Below are 22,501 nucleotides of genomic sequence, written 5' to 3'. Positions count from 1 at the left end.
CAACAGCTAACTCCTAACACAACAGCTGACTTTGCTAACACTACAGCTAATTCTGCTAATACAACAGCTAACTCTGCTAACAAACAGCTAAATTTGTTTTATTTTTGTTTATTTTTTATGCAGATTAACATCTAATTTCTATAATTATTACATGAATATAAAGTAATGAAATGGACAAAAATGGAGAAAAAAAAATGTATAAGCTTTCCCAATTCAGGGTCTGCAGCCTTGGAAGGCTGCAACTGTAGACCGAATGGCTTATGTTAGGTTCATGAATTCCTAAGCATTGAATATCATAGGTGTGATTGGCAAAGGACAAAAAAGCAGGAAAATATACGGCGCACCCATGACGCTGCGGCCCCCCCCCTCATTTAAATGGCACTTTCTGGAGAGTTTTGTGTGAAGAAATGGAGAAATTGAGTCTTACATGATATGTAGGTATTAGGGCATTTAGCATTTACATTACTGTTAATCAGTCATCACTTGATTACACATTGCATTACCTTGTTATAATATAAATAATAGTGCCACATGAAGAGACAGTGCAGCATATGACAGTAGCAACAGCTGAGAAGATTTGGGTCTGTGGTGACCAGGTCCACCTCACACAAACTTCCTTCTTCTATTCTCTCTCCTTACTACCACACCCACACCCACACCAGCCCACATTACCACGCCCATGCAGCCCCACCCACGGACATTTACGGATTTTTAAACATGTAATGTAACTGGCAAACAATGCTTTCTACTTTCTACTTTCTACACGTCTATAACAAATTTTTATTTATGCCGTTTGTATGCTGTTACTGTCATTCTCTACAGTATGAAGGTATGTAGTATGTATGTTGTCACTGTCTGTTCAATTGTCCGTGTTTCTCTCTGTTGACACTGTACATATTAAGTTATAACTCTAACTCTGCAATTTAAATGTTTTTTATGGCTGTCTGTGATTATACTTCAGGGTTTTTCCTTGCTCAGACTTTGTCTTTGCGGGAACACACAAAGCAGGGGGGGGAGGGTCTGGGGGTCCTCCCCCAGGAAATTCTGAGGGTAAATGACTTCAAGTTCCTGCATTCTGATACATTTTTAGGCACCAATTTATGGTAAAAATGTCAATATTTATTGCAAGGAAATCACAAAATTCTGGTGGCAGGTAACAATTCAAAATACAAAATATAATGGAATATTATTATATTCAGTAGTCCAGTAAGGAGGCTTTCACATCCGGGACATGGGCCGGATACAACAACACTTGACCCTAAAGTCCAGTTGTTTGTAGGATTGACTTAGGCTACTTAATCAGTGATGTTGAATATAGCCTACAGTGTAACGGACCACCACAGTTCATACATACATGTGAACCGCAGATTAATTGCGATTAATCACACGTCCAAAATTCTTATTCAAATAACCTTCCGCAACGATTGCAGGCTCTTTGGTGGAGCTCTGCTTTGAATGAAGTGACCAGCAGTGACCGGTCATTATGTTTACCAATACCCCCGACCTGTGCCTTGCGACACCCCCCCCCAATTCCGGAATTATCCGGAAGAATCACACCCCTGTAATTTGTCTTTGGCTGTAAATGATTATTGACTTCACACAGAGAATGAAAACAAACACACAGTAACTCTTTTCAATAAAATAGTATTATTCAAAATGTCCAACAACACATATTACACTCCCATTTCCCACCCCAAAACACATATGTCAACAAAATATCTTCTGGCCAGAAACCACATTTTTAAGTTTTGCTGCAATAATAGTCTCTTTAATGTAGTTGTGCACAACCCAGTACCTGTTTGAGCTCAGTCTAAGAAAATGTATCCGACACGATCCTCCAAATCCACAGGAGGGAAAGACCTTACTGGTGAGATAGTAGAAATGAAATCCAAACTCAGGCCTGAAGTTCAGAGTCCAGTCCGCTGTCCACCACGCTCTCTCTCCTGTTAGGCTAGCAGAGTGGAAACACACCGCTCCTCCGTCGCACCCGCGCTGTCGCTCTCACAGTCCACCACACAGTCGCACAGTACAGCTATGTCAACAGAAAACTTTTCAGACACCACCATCAAAAGAAAGAAAGAAAAAAAAATCCCTTTTCAGGATGTTATTTCCTTATTTTTTCTTGCAGAGCTAATGTTGGCCGTTTCTCCCTCTGTAACAGGCTAAGGAAAGAAAAGAAAAAAAACGACACCACCGCAGCCATCTTAATTACGTTTAGATCAGACTACAGCAATATACACAGGCACATTATGAGCTGAGGTCTTAACTAATAATATGCATAAACACTAATAACATTTTAGCAAATACTTTGACATTGAAAACAAAACCCATGCTTCCTCCAGAACTAGTAAAGCGGCCATTGTGACCGTGTCTCCCTCATTTCAACTGTACGGTAACATCGTAGTTTTAAACTTGTACATAATACTTGACTTTTTAACAGTCAAACTAAAACACTGGCGGTGAGCTCCAGGGCCTGCAGCCGCAGACGGACCGTACTACTGTTTTTTTAGGGGGGAATAAACTTCAAGACGTGACATGACCTGTCCTCTGGAGGACATAGCCACACCACCGCCGCTCCATGGATTATTATTGGGGTGATTATCACAGAAGCCTGTCTGAATACACTCACCGGACGGCAGCTAGCGGCTAACGGCTATCAGCTAGCAGGGCAAGCTAGCTACCAGCAGGATCGAGACAGGGACCAGGGTAGGTGAATTTAAACAATGTCTGAGTTGAAAACGCATCTTGTTGACACGTAAGGGCCCTGTTCATGTTGCACAGACATATTAATTGCATTTTGTGTCTGTTAAGAGGCACAAAGGCACTCTAAAACTTGCCCCGACCACTGCCGTTTTAGCTCAGGGGACGCTTGTACATGTAGCTGCAGCTTCTCCGTGTTACCTGCACTGATTCGGGTCGGGGTTTTTTCTATCGAAAGTACTCGCGTAGCTATAGCGATCAAGATTTACGTAAAAATTGGCCGGAATTCTCCTTTAATTAGCAGTTCAACAGAAAAAACTCTGGGCCTCTGAAGCCAAGACTCTCCAACAAGAGTCTCTGAAACAAATAGCTGAGTCATGTATTGGCATTTCCTTTCAATACTTTTCTGCTCCTGTTGTCACTTTGCAGTTATAATAATTAAATAAAAATTGTCTGGCCTCCCATTTCAAAAGATGCACTTTTGAAAATAAACAAAAAGATCAAAAGCAACATTCCATCCTCTTTCTTTTGACGCATCATCATTCTATTTCACTGCTTTGATGAGTCTTTAGCACATAGGATGAATCCCTTCACATAACAATCTCATTCAGAGCCAGACAGTGTCAGACACTCAGAGACATTAACCAGACTGCCTACTCTTTACGATGGATAACTCCACAGTTAAACAAAACAAGAAAGGCAAGAATAAAGGGCATAAAAACATCCTGCTGAACGAGTGGCTTTTCACGTATGACGAGGCTATTATTGCTGCATTGAAACGGCCTCCACAGACCACACCCAAAACCATTCTCACTAAAGAGACCGAGACAGTGAAAGGGGGCCAAAAACAACAGGCTGTTACATCCACTGATGCTCCACAGTCAGCCTCTAAACTAAAGGTAGCTACAACAAAACCTGCGCCAATGAAGATTCTTAAACGGACGATTTTTCTACAGCAGGAAATTACCATCAAGGACGCTCCACAGCCAGCTGCTAAACCCAAGTTTTCTCCACTGCAAGCTGGTGCTATTCCTAAAGATACTCCCCAGAAGGTAGCTTCTACAAAACGTACTACTACTAACGTTACACCAAAAGACGTGCCACTAAAGGGAGCTACACCAAAACCCGTGAAGGTTGTTACATTGAAGGATCTACAGCAGGAAATTACCATAAAGGTGGGTCCACAGCAGGCTTCTGCTACACCCGAGCGTGTATCACTACAGACCATACCCACAACCATTCTCACTAAAGAGACCGAGACAGTGAAAGGGGGCCAACCACAACAGGCTGTTACATCCACGGATGCTCCACCCGAGCGTGTATCACTACAAGCGAATACACCTTCAGGTGCTGCACAGCAGGTTTGTGAGGCCAGCGACCTGACAACGGGCCCTGTCCTGAGAAAAACCTCTTGGAGTGCAACACAACCTCACCGTACATCTAAGCAAGAACAGTTGGCTAGGGTTTGGGCTGGTATAGTTGAAGCCAATGATTATAAACAGGGCCCAATTCAACAGAAAGAACTTTGGACACCAACCTCTCCAAAAGAACGCTCCGGGAGGGTCGGTGATAATCGGAAACCTCACTGGACTAGTTCACAGTTCTGCCAACTTTCAGAAGCACTTTCGAGTGAAGCTATGGCAAGTGGGGATGAAGCCAGTGATTTTATGAGCTGTCTTATGCAGCAGAAAAATATCTGCACAGCGCCACACACCACTCAGGCCTGTGATGAGGTGGAGGCTTCCTCCCAGCACGCCATGACTGTCGTCCCAGAGCTCAACACACTAAAAGAAGAGACCCAAGCCTTAAGATCTTCCCTCCAGCAGGCAAGCTGCGACAACAAAAAACTAAAAGACGAAAACAAAGCTTTGAGAGCTGAAGTGAAGGAGCTAAATAAAGCGCAGGAAGTGACAGTGGAAAAGGTGAAAAAGATCACTGACCTGGTGGTCCAGATTAGGTCTAAGAGGGTTTCTGAGGCAGAGACTCGCCGTAACTTGGAGCAGGAGGAGGAGGCTCTTCATAGACAAAAGGAAATGGAAGTATCCCTGGCCCAGGAGAGAGAGAAGAACGAGCTGAAGGATCAACTGGCCCAGACACTTAGCAACCTGGAGAGTCAGCGGCTGCAGTGGCAGGAGGAGAGAACCCGTCTCCTCCAGTCGCTCAGCATTCAAAACACCCTGCAGGAGAAAACAGGTAGCGATGTGATAGACGAGGTTGACGACCAAGAGGAGCCAATAACAAGGCAACAAAAAGGCAACACTAGGCCGAAAAAAACTTCTCTCTGGAAAAGATTCCTCCGGATGTTCGCATAAACTATCCCACCAACCCTCAACTCTGCATCCTTATCTGTATTTCTATTAGTCTGTAGACATCTGTAGAGATGTGATATCGCTACACATTGCTACTGCTAATACCCCATCCGTCTATAATTCTCCCAACCATCTGAGAGGTGATCTCTCCCCAGATTTCTTCTTCCCGTGTGGGGAGTTCTTCCTTATCTTCTTAGAGTTTGCATGTTCTCCCCGTATAAGTTTGGGTTTTCTCCAGGTGTGTCCGGTTCTCCCACAGTCCCACATCCGATCCGGCATGCAATCAATAAGTATGATTTACTATCAATAAAAAAACAATTAAATCAATCTAAATCTGAATCTAAATGCATTTTATCCATATATAAGTTTATGTTATTAAGTTAAGTTTCTAAGCATGGCACAATGTTGGAGAAAAGGAATAAAATAAGTATTTTATGTTATGTGGGGGAAATATTTTAGAGAGATTTTTAACTGTGTTGAGATTGTTGAATATCATGTTGGTGATATCATTAATAATTGTTGTGGTCATTAGACCTGATATTGAGAAATTGGCAGTGAACAAAGCGTGTGGTCTTGACCAAATAACAGCTGAACACCTGAAGTATGCAAGCCATAGAATCTCAGTGTTACTTGCTATATATTTCCCTCCCATTCCATAGACAGCGTCCTGGAGGAACTGCCAAGCAGAGAAACACTGCTTGGGGAAATTGATATCAAACACATAAAAACTTTTGAAACAAACTGCTCCAGGGCCGGCCCACTGAGAACGGTGAATGCCTGTGAGCAGCACTCCTCGCCTCCCAACACAAGGGTGTAGGGGTACGGCCTGGTCTGGTCTGCAAATAATAATATTCCACAAATCAAGTACTTGAATGACAAAGACTCTGACCAGCTGACAGCTAATGTTTTCTACCAGATTTTACAATTACAAGACCTGCATCACTAGATCTAAGGGGCTGTGTGAGTCTAGGAATACTCACAGGCTTAAGGTTTCATCAGGCTTGGCAGAACCATCAGGGCAATGTAGTCTTTGGAGCCTGTAAAGAAAGAAAATGGTTTGACTTAAGTAAATATAGGACAGAACACATCCTGGGTTGATTTGACTTTTTGAGTTGGGTTGAAATTTTAACCCAGTAGAAGGGTTGCTCCAACAAACCCAAACCTGGGTCATTGTGACACCAACGTTGGGTTAATGCAGCTCATTACTGGGTCAGACCCACCAGCCCAATAATGAGTTCAACTGACCCCCTTGTTGGGTTGATATTTGACCCATTCATTTAGTTATTCTTTAATCTATAAAATTACTATATTTTTAATAATAATAATAATACACAATGCATACACTTCATTAATGTCACTGATTTTATTGAACAATATTTAATTTACTCATTTAAAGAGAAAAACTGAAAAACTGGAATAACAATAACATGCCCAATTCCCTTATCACATGAGTGTTTCCAAAAAAGAAATGCATGGGGCCACATTACCCCTACCTCATTTCAAAATGTGTATCAAATAACTGGAATAATAATACCAAGCAACAATTATTAACAATAATTAATTTCCTCCTTATATTCCTCCTAAATATTAGAGAGAGAGAGAGAGAGAGAGAGAGAGAGAGACAGAAAGACAGCGAGAGAGACAGAGAGAGAGGCAGAGAGAGAGAATTCCCTTATCACATGAGAATTTCCAAAACTCAAATGCCCCCCCCCCTCCCCCCCATTCCATAGACAGCCTCCTGGAGGAAATGCCAAGCAGAGAAACACTGCTTTGGGAAATTGATATTGAACACATAAAAACTTTTGAAACAAACATGTCCAGCTTGGACCTCTCTGTCCTGCTCCAGGGCCGGCCCACTGAGACCGGTGGATGGCTGTGAGCAGCACTCCTCTCCTCCCAACACCAGGGTGTAGGGCTACGGCCTGGTCTGGTCTGCTGCCTGAAGGTACTCCACCATGTTTGTTCCGACCTGCAAATAATAATATTCCACAAATCAAGTACTTGAATGACAAAGACTGACAGCTAATGTTTTCTAACAGATTTTACAATTACAAGACCTGCATCACTAGATCTAAGGGGCTGTGTGAGTCTAGGAATACACACAGGCTTAAGATCGATGAAGGCCTTCATGGCGTCAGACACTGTAGACCTCACGGTCTTTCAGGCCCATCCTGAAGACTGCAGGTGGCATCAGGCTTGGCAGAACCATCAGGGAAATGTAGTCTCTGGAGCCTGTAAAGAAAGAAAATGGTTTGACTTAAGTATTATCATAGTTTATCGGATGAGTAGCTTATAGCTCAAAAAATGCACAAATCCAAATATTCAAATCTTAGGATTATGTTTATGTTATATGTTATACCTTGTGACAAAGACCGTGTCTGCACATGGAGTGTGTGTGCGTGTGTGAGAGAGAGAGAGAGAGACCCCAGCACATTTTTTAATAAGAAAATTACATTTAAAGTATTGCTGTGCACAATGGTAGACAGATGAGTAGTGGTAAAATAAGAGGTAGCTAAACTATAAATTCTGTGGCCATGGTAAGGTTAATAAAACCTCATGCCAATTGTTTGCCTTCTATAGTGGAGGAATTTCTGTCACTATCAAAATGGTGTTTCAGGGACCTACAATGGTGACCACAGGTGATGGGTAATCAAAATGTGATTCTGTTTAGGGAGGCATGGTCTTCAGTGGCACACACAGTGTTAGATTATTTTACATAATGCTCTTACATGTCAAGATGTTGTACATCTATATAAAATGGAGTATTGTGTAGCCTATAATTTCATTGGGGATGCATGAGGATAGGGTAGCTAATTTTTTAATGCTGACATATTCAACAGTATTAATAATAGGCCTATAGTACAACAATATAACATTTACCTGCAAAATGGTCCATCAGCTCCAGAAGTTGCCATTCTGGTAACTTTAGTTTAACAAAGTCATCCATATTCAATCGCTACAGGGGAGAAGAACAAGATCTGTTAATGTTCAATCAATGTATGGAGGTGTATTTTGCAGTCTGTATGTCTGTCTGTCTAGCTATCTATTTAGTGAAAATATAACGAAGTTGCTGTAATCTACTGCCATGTAGCTAGCTAGCTAGTGGTCTTTTCATAATCACTTAAAACAGTGTAGTGGTATTTCTACAATCAAAGTGTGTTAACTACACTAAACACACATTACTTTATCAACAGAATGCGTGCAATGCACCTTCAATGCTTCGCTATTAGCTCTACTACTAGCTAGCTTACAGCATGAGTCAGCAATTAGCGCTAGCTAGCGGTTAGCATTAGCAATCTTTTTAAAACGTTATAATACCTCATATCATAGTGATATTGTCTCGTGATTTGCCCCAGACACACACACACTGGGTATAACAGCACTGTTTATGTGTCACTGCCTCAGAGAATTAGAAATATTCTCCAGTTAAATCTTAGGTATCATGCTACAACATTAGCCAACTAGCTAGCATTAGCGCTATCATACTTGAACTTGCGCTAGCCTTATAGCATGCATGAGTCATAGTTAGCTAGAAATCACTGTTGCTAAATAGATTATCAGAGCTAAAATGCTACTCGTATCCGGCAATGCTGACTAAGTGTGGATATTACAAGCCTATGTGTAGACCACCATGAATCAAGATCAAGTCAGTAACCAGTAACCGGAGCTAAAGTCTGCTGTTTGACTGCAAGCAATGTTGTAGTAAGCATAGGCTCCTTGCTAGCTTGCTAGCTGTTTGCTTAATTAGCATCAGTGGTAGCCGTTAGAGGGGGCAGTAACGGTTGCTTTCGGCAAAGTAAAGTAAAGTTATACAGGCTTGTCCCGTTATGAAAAGAATGACTTACTAACAACTAGTGAGCTCATGTTTCTGTCGAAGACAGAGGTACTGTTCTAAAAAATGAGAAATGACAAACCTTAAGCGTTTCCAGAAGTGGTCTCCCGCCTCGGAGGAAAAGAAAAAGGAGGGAACCCAAACTTGAAGGTGACCAAACCACTGGGTTAAAATGATCACTGGTTGGGTTATTCAGATCAAGGAAGATTGAGGAACAGTCCAAAACCATTAACCCAACAACTGGGTTACTGAAAGTTACCCAATATGGGTTGAATATACATAATACAGGGTTAACCAGCCTCGACCCAGTGGTTGGGTTAATAAAATAACCCAGTATTTTTTAGTGTGTGTGTGTGTGTGTGTGTGTGTGTATTAATGTATGTGTGTGTGTATTAATGTGTGTGTGTGTGTGTGTGTATATTAATGTATATGTGTATATGTGTGTATGTGTGTCTGTATGTGTGTGTGTGTGTGTGTGTGTGTGTGTGTGTGTGTGTATTAATGTATGTGTGTGTGTGTGTGTATTAATGTATATGTGTGTCTGTGTGTGTGTGTGTGTGTGTATTAATGTCTGTGTGTGTGTGTGTGTGTGTGTGTGTGTATTAATGTGTGTGTGTGTGTGTGTGTGTGTGTGTATTAATGTATGTGTGTGTGTGTGTGTGTGTGTGTGTGTGTGTGTGTGTGTGTGTGTGTGTGTGTGTGTGTGTCTCAGTTTGAGGGCCTGCCTACCTACCCGGATGTGAGCCGTATGTGGGAGATTGTGGACAAATATCACGTAACCAAGTTCTACACAGCTCCGACCGCCATCAGACTGCTGATGAAGTATGGCAGAGAGCCGGTGCAGAAGTGAGTCGTCTCTCACCATCACAAGCTAACTTCTAGACAGTAAAGCTAGTCATTACTGTTGTATGTTTTGTATGCAAGGGAGGCATTTTTAATGGTTTCTGTGGTAAATCACTTCTTCTCTGCAGGTATAAGCGAGATTCTCTGAAGGTTTTGGGGACGGTGGGAGAGCCCATCAACCCCGAGGCCTGGCAGTGGTACTACAGTGTGGTGGGAGAGAAGAGATGTCCAATTGTCGACACCTTTTGGCAGACAGAAACTGTGAGTTATCCGAAATCCACTGAGGGGCATCCTGTAGTCGAGTTGTAGTAAAGGGAACTTCATTTTTTTTCCAACCTGGACCCTATTTTTCTATGTTTTTGTGTCTAAGTGACTGTTGGAAGTAACAGTCTTGGAAATTGGTCCAGTATCAAGCAAGACAAACCAAGCTACAATGTAAGTTACAGTTACAGTTTCCACCCACTAAAAGTTCTGTTTTTGCCGCTGACAGGCTCAGATTATTATTCTAAATGTCTGATAACATTATGGAAAGGATCCCTACAAAGATAGACATTTATGTTAAAGAGAAATATCATTTTTGTTTAACATGAAACGGCCCCAAAGTCTCGCCAAACCCACCAGACTCCATGTAAATAAACAATCATTTTATAATCGTAAAACACACTTCATTGAAAGTCGACAGAAACAAAATAAAACTACCAAAAGCCGTCTTGGTTCATCTTTCCACTGTTCCAACAATCACCACTCTGGTTTGGTTGAAATAAACCCTTAATTCACCCATTTACATGTGATTATATGCTGGCTCTATACACGCTAAAAGTACTGTTTGTTTAAATGCAGTCTGGTGAGTTTGGCGTTAACAATTTCTGAGCTGTTTCTGGTTAAATAAAAATGATCTTAAAGGTCTATCTCTGTAGGGATCCTTTCCATAATGTTGTCAGACACTTATAATAATAATAATGCGAGCCTGTCAGCGGCAACAACAGAGGCACATTTGTCCTATAGGGTTACACTGGACCAATTTCTTTCTTTTTTTTAAGATTATTTTTTTGGGCATTTTAGGCCAGAAATTACCCTTTAATATTCATATCTATAAATGTTACAGATTTACGGAAAGGACAGCATTCCCTTCAATCTTTATAACTTGTTTTGGCAAAATAAAATGCATAACATTAACCCTCCATTAGCTATGTTTAACGCACACACACTCTGAAGCAGTGATTGCAGACTGCAGGCTCGGCTGCCCCCTGCTGGAGACAGATTACTCACACCATGGTGGATAAAAACATTTCTAACTGGATGTTTTCTGTCTGTTCAGGGTGGACATGTGTTGACTCCTCTACCTGCAGCCACACCCATGAAACCGGGATCAGCTGTGAGTAAATGATGTAGAAATAAAACACACTCCATGTTTATTTTGTGACTTTTTTTGTTTTGTTTTATCCGTAGTTCTTTAAAATTGTCAATCCCTCCAGAAAAAAACGTGATTATGCGATCGCAATCAGCCAAAGTCTGCATATTTATGCGGGAGGGCCGCATTTTTTCAAATACGCCGCACTTTCGCCGCATAAATTGCTGATTTCCGCGCAAAATATGCGGGGCTTGCATGATTTCATAATCCCCGCATTTTCGTGGCAAAAAAGTCACATATATCTTAGCAGAAAGTTGAAAAATGTTGCGTTTACTTCACACAAGAGCAGCCGTTTTCCCCTGTTGTCATGGGAACGTTATGAAGTGACGTAATTACGCGACGTGAACATCATCGAAAAGCTGCAAACCCCGCGATGAAGCCACGATGAAACCGCAGTTTTTGCAAGTTCCCGCAATTTAATCGCATAAAATTGCATAAATATCCCGCATATTCCATCGCATTTTTTAAGAAAACGTGCCTCATAATCAAGGATTTTAGCCCAAAACAATCACAAAAAACTCTGCTATATATATTATTTTTTTTTTGTTTATTAATATATATATATATATCAAAATTATTACTCATACATGAGGCAGTTTCAGAGTGTTTTACAGACATTTGAACTGCAACAGGGATAAGATAATGAATAAAAACTGTTAATAAAAAGTAGAAGAAAGACATACAAGCTATTAAAAACCACATTAAGCTCTAAAATTTAAAAATCTTAAAGTCTTAAATTTGCTGAAGCATTGTGTTTTAGGTCTTAAATAATTATAAATAGGTCTTAATTTTCGTACGTCCATGCAACGCTACCTCTAATGCTCTTTTTTATTATTATTCACTGGTGTTGTAGTTCTTTCTGTTGTAGTCCAAATATAATTCACTGTGTTACGACTTCAAATGAGACCAGCATGCAACTTATATTGCAGCCAATCAGCTTTGTGTTATTGGTGTGAGTCTCTTTCGGATTGTACCACCTACATAAAAAAAGGGATTTTATTCTTCAACTATGGGGAAGTGCAAGTTTAGCGATACTTGGCTTGAAAAAACTGAATTTAGGGCTCAGTTGATGTTGTAATAAAGGTCTTAAAAAGGTCTTAAAAAGTCTTAATTTTGACTTGGTGAAACATGCAGAAACCCTGTAAAATATAGGACAATAAATACACAATTTTCGTTGAACAAAATTCATAAAAACACACATTTGTGATCTTTCTTTCCTCTGTCCTCCAGACGTTCCCGTTCTTCGGAGTGGTGCCGGCCGTCTTGAATGAGTCGGGAGAGGAGCTGGAGGGAGCGAGTGAAGGATACCTGGTCAGTATTCTTTAGAAAGGAAATAATCTCAACTGTTATTTCTGTGTTTCCCTCTTTATGACCAGGGTCCCCGCGGCTCCTTAAAAAGTCTTGAAACGTCTTGAATAAAATTTCTGATTTTTAAGCTCTGAAAATGTCTTGAAATCTGGAATTTACGATAAGGAGGTCTTAATTTCACGTGGGACCTAGTCCGACTCGTCATCCGTTTTATTTAGTTTTTTTCAACCGCAATTTGACCAGCGCACCATCTGGGGGCAGCACTTCGATCTATGTGGGTGCAACCTGCATCATTCCATAGGTGACTGACGAGTAGGTGATTGATGAATGCATTGCATGTTCTTGGGGGAGAACCCCCCAAACCCCCCTCAGACCTATTTGGCAGCCACATTTACCCATAATTTAGAGAAAGGATGATGAATACTTTAACTTTTGTGTATTTGTGGGCTTTTGTAACGTCCTGGGGCTGTCCTCCATGTCTTTTTCAAACTGCTATGAGGGGCCAAAATTTAGACATTACCTGAAGTACCTTAAAGGCTGATAGTCAACAATGTCACGTGCGCGATCACGGAATGCTTGTATCATGTGGACGCGCTGACAGTTTTGTTGTCATTACTTAGAAATCCTCATGGGGGAGACAGAAACTACGCACTAGAGCTCTGCGCGGGACTGTTTTCTTAATCCCGCTCCCGGCAAATTTCTGACCATTACCGCCCGCACCAGCAACATGTGTGTTACACTCCCGCCCGCTCCCACAATGTGTACGTCCACTCCCGCCCGCACCCGCAAAACTCAAAAATGTATGCCCGCACAGTAATAGAGATGCATTGATGTTGTGTCTTCTCCCGTCTGAGAAAACACGTAATTTTATAGGTTAATAGGGAGAAGATGCAGGCAAAGAAGGCAGGTATTGCTGCTGTTAGACGGGGAGGAAGGAGCAGAGGATGAGGGAGAGAGGGGGAGGAAGGAGCCGAGGATGAGGGAGAGAGGGGGAGGAAGGAGCCGAGGATGAGGGAGAGAGGGGGAGGAAGGAGCCGAGGATGAGGGAGAGAGGAGAGGGAGAGAGGAGGAGGAAGGAGCAGAGGATGAGGGAGCGGGCGGACGGTGGACGGAGCCTTGGCTCGGAGCTCCCCCGTCCTGGGAGGCTCAGACACGCTGGTGTCTGCTCATAGATGGCCTATACAGTATATACTCAGTCAGTATATATGTATATCTATGGTTTCTGCTGGCGTGGGGGGGTTCCAGGCAACATCCCAATCCCGCAGTGTTTTTTTTAGCCGCCCGCTCCCGCCCACAGCAAAGTTAAAACCGCCCGCTCCCGCGAGATTTGCGTTGGGTCCCGTGGGACCCGATCCCAATGCAGCCCTCTACTACGCACCATAGCGTTAAATCCATAAACGATAAAATAGCATTTTGAACAAAGGTTTTGGCGTCAATGTGCTCCAGCATCACAGCGTTCAGTGTCACAGCGATAGCGGTCAAAAACCATTTGCCCTTCCGGGCCAAACACCTGCCGACAACAATGTGGAGCTTACCTTTCTAACCTTGCCCCCGGTAATACCACAGCGACACCCAATGTACATACAGGAAACATCACCCAAAGTCTCAACACCTCTTAAAAAGTCTAAAAAAATCTAAAATTTCAGCCTTAAATCAGCTGACGTGTGGTGTTCGAGCTCTTAAATAACTTTAAACAGGTCTTAATTTCCCTATGTCCGTGTAACACTGCCTCTAATGCTCACTGAAATGATTTTTATTATTTTGTTGTAGTTCTTTCTTTCGCTCGTCCAAATATAATTCGCTGTATATGTAGAGATCACTATTACTCTGTCGCTTCTATTCAATTTGAATACATTTATTTACCTTGCAAGTACGTTTGTGACTCTGCATTGCGTTGTACATTTATGTCGTGATATAGGTCTTACATTTCATTCATAAAGGTCTTAAAAAGTGCAGACTTAGACTTAGAAAACTTGAATGTCCCCGAGAGGCAATTTGATGCCCAGTACAGGCATATCGACACATAAACCACAACACAAACATTGAACCAGACATCTCCAGCACTATTTATCTAACACATAACATACACACATCAATAACTATAATACAGTAAAAAGGAGTGTGTTGCACTTCCCTAAAAGACCTAATGTCATGAATAAGTGAAACTACTGCACAGTACTTCACATATATTCCTCCTCCAGTCATACCCCTCCCCACGTCTTATTTAATTGGATTATTGCCATGGGAATGAATGAGTTTTTTGCTCGGTTGGTTCTGACGTTAGGGTATCTATATCTATGACCAGCAGGGAGCGGCTTGAACTCCACTGAAAGCGGATTGGTTGTGTATGCTGATCTCTTTCTGCATCTTCTGCGTTCCAACAGGTGTTCAAACAGCCGTGGCCCGGCGTGATGAGGACGGTGTACGGAAACCAGCAGAGGTTTGAAACCACCTACTTCAAGAAGTTTCCTGGATACTACGTCACGGGAGACGGTGAGAGAGACCCCATCTCCTTTTGTTTAGTTCTTTGTTTCCTTCATATGTTATTTGTTGTATTTATTACTTTAAATCTGTATCTGTTTCCAACATCTTTAGACTGCTTCTTGTACTTGTGTCACGTTAATTCATATTTCATCTAATTATCTCATTATATCGAATATTATTGTTTACTTTTTTTGAATATTTGTTATGTTTGTGTACACGATTTATGGTCTATTATTCTTTATTTTAAGTTTGAAAGAACTCCCATCACCTCCCAGTGAAACTACAGTCACTTGTTTGAGCTTAACTTCTTTTATGTTTAGGTTGCCGTAGAGACAAGGATGGCTACTATTGGATAACGGGGAGGATAGACGACATGCTCAACGTCTCCGGTAAGACCGACCGCTGAGCCTGTCTGATTTAGATCACCTAAATTAGGATAAACCTTTGCTTTGGTGTGTGTCTGTTGGTAATCTGTCTTTTTTTGATAAAAACAACGCCAGAAAAGAGTTTAACTGTAGGAGCGGAAGGTAGATAGATTTTAGATTTAGATTTCTTTTTTTAAACCTACATTGTAATTTTTTGAGTTGATTCTTAGCAAAAACCCCTTTGTTCTTTCACAAATATGTCTCATTCATGTGTAATTACTTCCACCAACTAATCAAAGTATTCTCGTAAGCGTAGAATCTGACATTCAGAATCATTCAGAATACATACGGGCGAGTCGCTCGAATGACGGCCGCCATGTAGCGCCTCCATCTTTATAATACATTAGCCAAAGAGGGACATACCTCCATCTTTATAATACATTAGCCAAAGAGGGACATACCTCCATCTTTATAATACATTAGCCAAAGGGGGACATACCTCCATCTTTATAATACATTAACCAAAGAGGGACATACCTCCATCTTTATAATACATTAGCCAAAGAGGGACATACCTCCGCCTTTCGTGCTTTCGTGGCACCGTGACGAATGCCAGGGGGAGATTACTCGCCAGGGAAGCGAAAAAGAGAATTAAAACGACAACGCGACAAGACCAAAGTTAATATTGGAGTGGCTAGAACAGCTGCGTGTAAATGATGGAGATACTAGGAGCTAATTTCGGGTTCGGCCACCGTAGGAGGAAGGGCTAGAAAGTAATATTCAGTTGGTTGTCATACAATGTCACCGCTAGATGGGAGAAATTCTTACACAAAGTAGCTTTAAAAGGGACAACGCACATTAATCAACATGAGTACAACATGTACGGTAAATGTGCCAGATTAAGCCATACGGGCCACTGGTGAACACGCCCACCACCTACAATATCAGTGCATAATATAGTCATCAATGAATAATATAAATGAGACCATAAACATACAGGAGAAACATGTGGCTCCTATATTCCTGAACAATGCAAATAATGTATAAAGTCGAAAATCGGATGGTTGCAGACTGTAAAATAAAAGTGAGGCATGAATAGCAATGTGTATATGAATAGGAATGCGTTTTGTTTATTTTGTCTTCCTCACATAATTTGTGTGGTAGTATGTAATATGTGTAGAACATACAGAAATTAATAATAATACATTGAATAAGATTCTGAGGGGCCTAACAACAAAATAGAAATAAAATAGAATGTAAAAAGGCTAGGTGTAATAACCTTTAAGGTCAGTATTGATTATAAACGAGTTAAGATGACACGGTATGAATTAATGTCACACTTAGTTTTTGTTTTTTTTACCATTTATGTGATGTTGTGTATCTATGTGATGGAAATGAACTAAACTAAACTGATGAAATAACTTTTTGTCCGTGATAAATTGTGAAGATTTCCATTCTAAGATCTGTTAAACGTGTAGTATACTCGCCATTCCCGACCTGTCGTGTGCCAGTGTGACGTCATGGGAGCGCCGTAACTGTTTATACTCGCGCGTGGTGGTCGCGACACTAGTTGCAGTCTTCTCCTGAACAGAGGTGGAGCTAATGAGGAAAGGCTACCGACTTTGATATTTCTACGGACTAGAAGAAGAAGAAAAAGGTAAACAACGGCAGAACTGGCAGCAGCATTGACGTCAATCAATGTCAACAGTGGCTAAGATGATATTGGAGACAATGGATGAGGAAGAACAGCTGCTTTTGAGCCTGCTTGCAAAGAAACGAAGAAAAAGAAGGTGGAATGTGCGTCCTTTGAATAACGCCAGACATAAATATTGTGAGTTCAATATCCTCGTGAAACAAATGAGGGTGATAGACGTAGCGCACTTTAAATCCTGGCGCGCCAGCGAGATCGACGTCATTTTGATGTCCCATTGTCGCGCGACAGGTCAGGAACGACGACTGTAAAAAGGCCTTTACCCACCCTCCCATTGTGGCTCTCTTGTCCCTTCCAGGCCACTTACTGAGCACAGCGGAGGTGGAGTCGGCTCTGGCGGAGCACGAGGCGGTCGCCGAGGCCGCTGTGGTGGGCAGACCTCATCCTGTCAAAGGAGAAAGCCTCTACTGCTTCGTAACGCTCACTGATGGAGTGACGTACAGCCGCACGCTGGAGGCAGAGCTCAAAAAACAAGGTTGGTAGAGACTTTGTTAGGGAAATGTGCATTAAAATGTGTTTATAAATGTATTTTTGTCAGGGAGGAAGAGTCTCCACTGAAACGCCAATACATTAAAGAGATTTATACAATTAAACCTTGTGTTGTCTTCCCGTCGACCATGCAACCTTTTGGTTTTCTGGGTAAAAATTTAAAAATCAAATTTTTAATGAATGTTTTTGTCGCTTTTCCTGATGTTTTGCCATTTAAAATTTTTTTTTTTCACTTTTTCCGATGTTTTTTTTTTTAATTTTTGCTGTGATTCTTTCGAAGTTTTTGTTCTTTTCGACATTCTTTCATAATTTGTTTTTCTCCATATGCTATAAAATTTAATAAATTCCCCCAAATTCAATAAAAAGTGATCTGATCATTTATTTTACTTGTGAAGAGCGTTTTATGGACCCATCCACGTTATTTATTTTGACAATTTGGTTGAAAGAAACCCAAATTCTGATCTAAAAACTTTTTGAAAATGGGTCCCATTTGACCCGAGGACAACAGGAGGATTAACACTAATCCCTGATCCCACTGCACAGATATGAATATGATATGATGGTATTGAAAGTTTTCCCAACAATTTCTGCCAAAGTTTATGTAGTTGTGTCTAGGGGTGGGAAAAATAATCCAAAATCGTATGTATTGTGACTTTTTTTAGTGTGTGACAATTTTTAAAATCGATTCTTTTCCCTAGAATTGAGTTTTTTGTTTTTGTTTTTACCAATGATTCCCCTAAATATGTTCTGTTTCTACGGTAACGTTGACGGCGACTACATCATATCTGTTTCCAGCAAAACAGCGATAGCAGAAAATGCAGAAGATCCACGTTATGTTCTTCTTTACAAATTAAATAAATGTCAGACTGACATGTGATGTTCATTCTTCTCGTGTCTCATGATATATTCTCTCTATATAGTGTATTATTCAACCTTTGTTTTTGCTAAAGAAGGAAAAGAAAATCTCAATAAATAAAATCGCAATACAAATTGAATCGGCGCCCACGTTTCCCCTACCATTGTTAATGGTTTATCAGCCGGCCAATATTAGGCATTTTCCAAACTATCGGTATCGGCATTTATAACGGCTGATAAATGAATATTTTAAAAAATTAAATAAAAACGGACAAAACCCCCTTCAACCATGTTCTGAGTGTTGGCGTTGCGTAGTTTGTCCATCAGAGGGCGCTCTACAGCGTCCCTGCTGGCAACACGTGTTTAACCCTTTAAATTTCATATCTTAAATTTGTATTTTTATACATTTTATTTATCAGAACTTGAATATATTTTGATGTTCTGTTCTGACAATAAAACAAACAAGTTTATTTTTAAACTGCATTATCATATTATTTTTGTGAGGACTCATAAATAACTACAAATAACTAATGTTAGGGAAATCTGTTTATGTTTTGTTACGAGTTTCTGGATTTTCTTTTTAAAAGTATATCGGCCGATATATCAGAATATCAGATTTTGAAATCACCAAATATTTGTGTCGATATCGGCCTTAAAAATCCTTTATCGGTCGGGCTCTACTTCGTAGTAGCTAGTGGTAATAAAAAAAAATTGCTAGTTGTTTAAGCCGCTACAGACCTCCGTCACAGCTCAGTCATATCAGCGGCAGTTAGTAGACGTGTTGAGCCGCTACAGCAGGGGTCTCAAACTCAATTTACCTGGGGGCCGCTCGAGGCAGAGTGTGGGTCAGGCTGGGCCGCGTCAAGTATTCAACAAAAGTATTCTTTGTTTGCTTTCTTAAATAAATCTTGTTGCCTCAATAGACATTTTTTAAGATTGGCGACCCGGTTCTTTCTCTCATCTCCCTGGTATGTTGTATACTCCTCAGCATGTCTAGTTGAGTAATGACGTCTGATGTCATATTCCTTGTACACCGCAACTTTCTCTGTGCGTATGACACATGTAAGGGTGCTCCTGTGCTCGATAGAAAAAATATTCCGTCTCCCACTTTCACTGAAATTGCCTGTGCTTTTGTGAAATTGTGTGCTTTCTCTTCACGGCACGTTTTGAGAGAGACGTGACTGGAACTGGGTGATGGCATATATTTTCCGTCACTCTGGAACACGTTTCAACCAAGTGACTAACGTTGATACTTCCCCAGGTACTTCACGGTTGGCTAGCTTGACAACCGTTGACAACAAACGCTGCAGTCACGAGACTAGCTATGGTAGCCCGTAAGTGCCGCGCCCGCAAGCGCAGCACACGCAACGACTCAGCAAAAAGGTGCGTTTTAGAACAACGCGCGGGCCGCACTGACACTAAATTTTGATGTCAAGTAGGGGGGCCACAAAATATCAGCCCGCGGGCCTCAATTGGCCTCCGGGCCGCAAGTTTGAGACCCCTGCGCTACAGAGCTCCGCGACATCGGCTACGGTGCTCCGCATGGTGCTCCGTCAGGTCAGCGGAAGTTGGTGGTTCAGTTACCCAAAATAGGTGACTGTGAGTCGGCTTAAGTTTGGGCAAGAAAAAGTGAGCGTTATGTGGCGACGGGAGACTCTATTCTTTTGAGGCATTTTTATTCTATAGTAATACCTGGTTTTCAGTGACACTTCACGGAAGTCAGATTCTGAGTTGATTTTGTTGTTTTGTGGTGTTCACAGTGCGGGAGAAGATCGGTGCCATCGCTACGCCAGACTTCATCCAGAATGCTCCAGGACTCCCCAAGACCAGATCTGGTAAAGATACAACTGATCAAATAAATAATAATGCTTATAATTCATCTCTGTTTTTTTTCTTGTTCTTTTACATATTTATTCCTTTTTATTGCACCCCAATGACTCCATACAGTTCTTTCAAATGACTTGATATTGGACTTAAGCAGATTCAGCTTTTTTCTGCTCCAAACCGTCGTTATTATACCGGCCTTTAAAAATCCACTATCTGTCGTCCTTTTACGGGCCGGCCACAGTGCACACATAATATACGCGGAGCGGCTGTTCCAACACTACACTCCCTCTATAATCAATGAAACTGCCGACACCGGACACGAGAGCAGCGGAAGTGGAGCGTACACACCACGTAGATCCGCTTTACAATGGTAAAAATAGGATAGTCTTCTATTTATATTTTTACATGAGGCTTTTAAACAGAAATGGATTATACAGTGTCTATATTTCCTTTAAATTAAACTACCGATAGACAGGAAATGATTTAATGTCAATGATAGAGGTTGGGTACCGTTTGGATCTTTACGATTCCGATGCCGAACCGGTACTTTCAAAACGATTCCGATTCCTAAACCGATTCTTGAAAAACTGAAAAAGGACATCAAAGAAAGGCTGTTTTATAGTTAGTATAATTTAACAATATATTAACGTTTTAAAGTACTTAAATATACAATAAGTAAACCTGAGGCACGTCATTTTTACATCCGTTTCAGAGCGACAGGGGGAAAATATTTCAGTCGACACATTAAGTGGAACCGAAATGAGGAACCGAAATTTGCGTTCTAATCCGCTCCGATTCCTACCGGTTGCGTAGGTTTCGGTACCCAACCCTACTCGTCAGTGCCCAGCGTTAGAACGTTGGAGGGTACGGATGCTCTCTCACTCTCGCCTGACACACACACACACACAGACGGACTGCAGCGTGCAGTTCAGTGTGGCGCTAACTCGGCAGATCGCTCTCTTCCTCTTTTTTTTTTTTTTTTAATGGATAGGACAGCTAGGTGAGAAAGGGGGGAGAGAGGGGGAAGACATGCAGGAAATCGTCACAGGTCAGACTCGAACGCTGGACCTCTGCGTCGTGGCATAAAACTCGAAGTATATGTGCGCCTGCTCCACCCACCGAGCCAATCCGGCCACACCTAACTTTACTTTTAATGATATTAAACAAAGAGAAATGTTCTCCCCTCGTCTTTAAATGGTTATAAATCAATACAAGAGCAGCCTACTTCCTTGTTTACTGCTGCCATGAAACGCTTGGTTACATTGTTACCTTGGTTCTCTGAGTAAAGACTATTTCTTAATTGAAGTTTTCTTTAAAATGGTGTTAAAATCTCGTCTCGGTCTCGTGATCTAAGGGTCTCATCACACCCCTAGTCAATAAGCGTATCGGCAGTTTGGTTTTGAGAGTGGCGGTTTTTATTTCTTGATTCCTTCACCTGCGTCATTTGATAACAGCGGACAATAAAATTGACATCAAAAGCTCTCCGTCTCGCCTGTGAATCACACAGTCCTACGCTGTGTGTGTGCGAAGCAGGTGTAGCCAGTTAATAGATACTTTCCGCGGCACATCCGCTCCGTGAACAGTCCTCTTACGTTGCACGTTCAATGCAGCCAAAGCGTTAGTCTATGTCAACAAACACAAATGCAGCATCATCACCAATGCCCTCCGCTCTCCGCAGGCAAGATCATGCGACGGGTGCTCCGCAAAATCGCCTGTGACGAAAGGGACCTGGGCGACATCTCCACGCTGGCCGACTCCTCGGTGGTCGAGCATCTCTTCCAGAACCGATGCTGCGTCGGCGTGTGACGGCCTCCAGGATCCTCGCAGGGAGGCTCCAGCTGCAGCTGCGCGGCGGTGGCCACAAACACACCCAGGGGGGTAGAGGAAGAAGAGAAGGAGGAGAAACACAATGAACTTGGGTGTTGTCCAATAAACAACCTTTAGCTCCTGATGAGTACGACCAGTGTGCAGCAGAGCCTTGAACATCTGTCTGGTTACTGGCAGAAGTAGTAAACACTTTAAGAGCAACAAACAAAGTGTAGGAATTAATAAGAACATCAGTCATTTGGTTTTAATGTTTTCCAGAAGCAGACAGAGTTGCTGCTGTTTAAAAAGAAAACAAGGCATTGGTGTGTATGAGAGCAAGAAGCCAGAGGTTGTTTCTGGGAAAGACCGTCCTGCAGTCCAACTGTGTGGAAGAGGTAGAACAGGGTAACACTTCCTTTGGTTTTATCCTAGTCAGGGGGGGTCACGATTTTGCTCTCAATTTCAAAATCTAAAGCAGGATGAGCAGTTCCTGCAGTATTTTTTTTTCTCTCACCAGCCTCGCCTACTTGCGCGCGTCCATAGAAAACAACAGACCGGCTG

General features: G+C 41.7%; 2 protein-coding genes and 1 long non-coding RNA gene across 4 annotated transcripts; 2 read left to right on the top strand and 1 right to left on the bottom strand.

Annotated features, from left to right (window-relative positions):
- Positions 1-3,269: 3,269 nt before the first annotated feature.
- LOC116045431 lies at positions 3,270-5,308 on the top strand. Of its 2 annotated transcripts, none has more exons than XM_031293082.2 (2): positions 3,270-3,505; positions 3,938-5,308. In XM_031293082.2, exons 1-2 carry the CDS (start codon positions 3,366-3,368, stop codon positions 5,010-5,012), a joined length of 1,215 nt encoding a protein of 404 aa, XP_031148942.1. In that variant the 5' UTR covers positions 3,270-3,365; the 3' UTR covers positions 5,013-5,308. The 2 variants fall into 2 exon arrangements, with proteins under 2 accessions (XP_031148942.1, XP_031148941.1); XM_031293081.2 differs by having other exon boundaries at positions 3,272-4,789; positions 4,937-5,308.
- Positions 5,309-6,929: 1,621 nt separating this feature from the next.
- Positions 6,930-9,179, bottom strand: LOC116043802. Its single transcript, XR_004103554.2, has 4 exons — positions 8,924-9,179; positions 7,890-7,965; positions 7,113-7,241; positions 6,930-6,978 (listed from the first exon to the last, which is right to left on the bottom strand). It is a non-coding gene; the product is annotated as an uncharacterized LOC116043802 (long non-coding RNA).
- Positions 9,180-9,473: 294 nt separating this feature from the next.
- On the top strand, positions 9,474-22,258 carry LOC116043803 (acetyl-coenzyme A synthetase, cytoplasmic-like). Its single transcript, XM_031290716.2, has 9 exons — positions 9,474-9,687; positions 9,813-9,945; positions 11,003-11,059; positions 12,326-12,406; positions 14,788-14,896; positions 15,208-15,276; positions 17,262-17,438; positions 20,068-20,142; positions 21,813-22,258. The coding sequence occupies exons 1-9, from the start codon at positions 9,485-9,487 to the stop codon at positions 21,938-21,940; spliced, it is 1,032 nt and encodes a 343-aa protein (XP_031146576.2). The 5' UTR covers positions 9,474-9,484; the 3' UTR covers positions 21,941-22,258.
- Positions 22,259-22,501: the final 243 nt, after the last annotated feature.

The sequence above is a fragment of the Sander lucioperca genome, chromosome 5 (genome assembly GCF_008315115.2).
Source record: "Sander lucioperca isolate FBNREF2018 chromosome 5, SLUC_FBN_1.2, whole genome shotgun sequence".
NCBI lineage: Eukaryota > Metazoa > Chordata > Actinopteri > Perciformes > Percidae > Sander > Sander lucioperca.
The sequence above is the reverse complement of the archived record's forward strand: the minus strand, read 5'-3'. Positions and strand labels throughout refer to the sequence as shown.

What these genes read in the sequence shown, in the direction of transcription:
- LOC116045431 (XM_031293081.2), top strand. Translation starts at nt 3,366, where the DNA reads ATGGATAACTCCACAGTTAAACAAAACAAGAAAGGCAAGAATAAAGGG. An exon ending in GAGCTGAAGGATCAACTGGC is followed by an intron (nt 4,790 to 4,936) that starts CCAGACACTTAG and finishes AGAGGAGCCAAT; the next exon opens with AACAAGGCAACAAAAAGGCA.
- LOC116043803 (XM_031290716.2), top strand. Translation starts at nt 9,485, where the DNA reads ATGTGTGTGTGTGTGTGTGTGTGTGTGTGTGTGTGTGTGTGTGTGTGT. An exon ending in CCATGAAACCGGGATCAGCT is followed by an intron (nt 11,060 to 12,325) that starts GTGAGTAAATGA and finishes TCTGTCCTCCAG; the next exon opens with ACGTTCCCGTTCTTCGGAGT. An exon ending in GGCAGAGCTCAAAAAACAAG is followed by an intron (nt 17,439 to 20,067) that starts GTTGGTAGAGAC and finishes TGGTGTTCACAG; the next exon opens with TGCGGGAGAAGATCGGTGCC.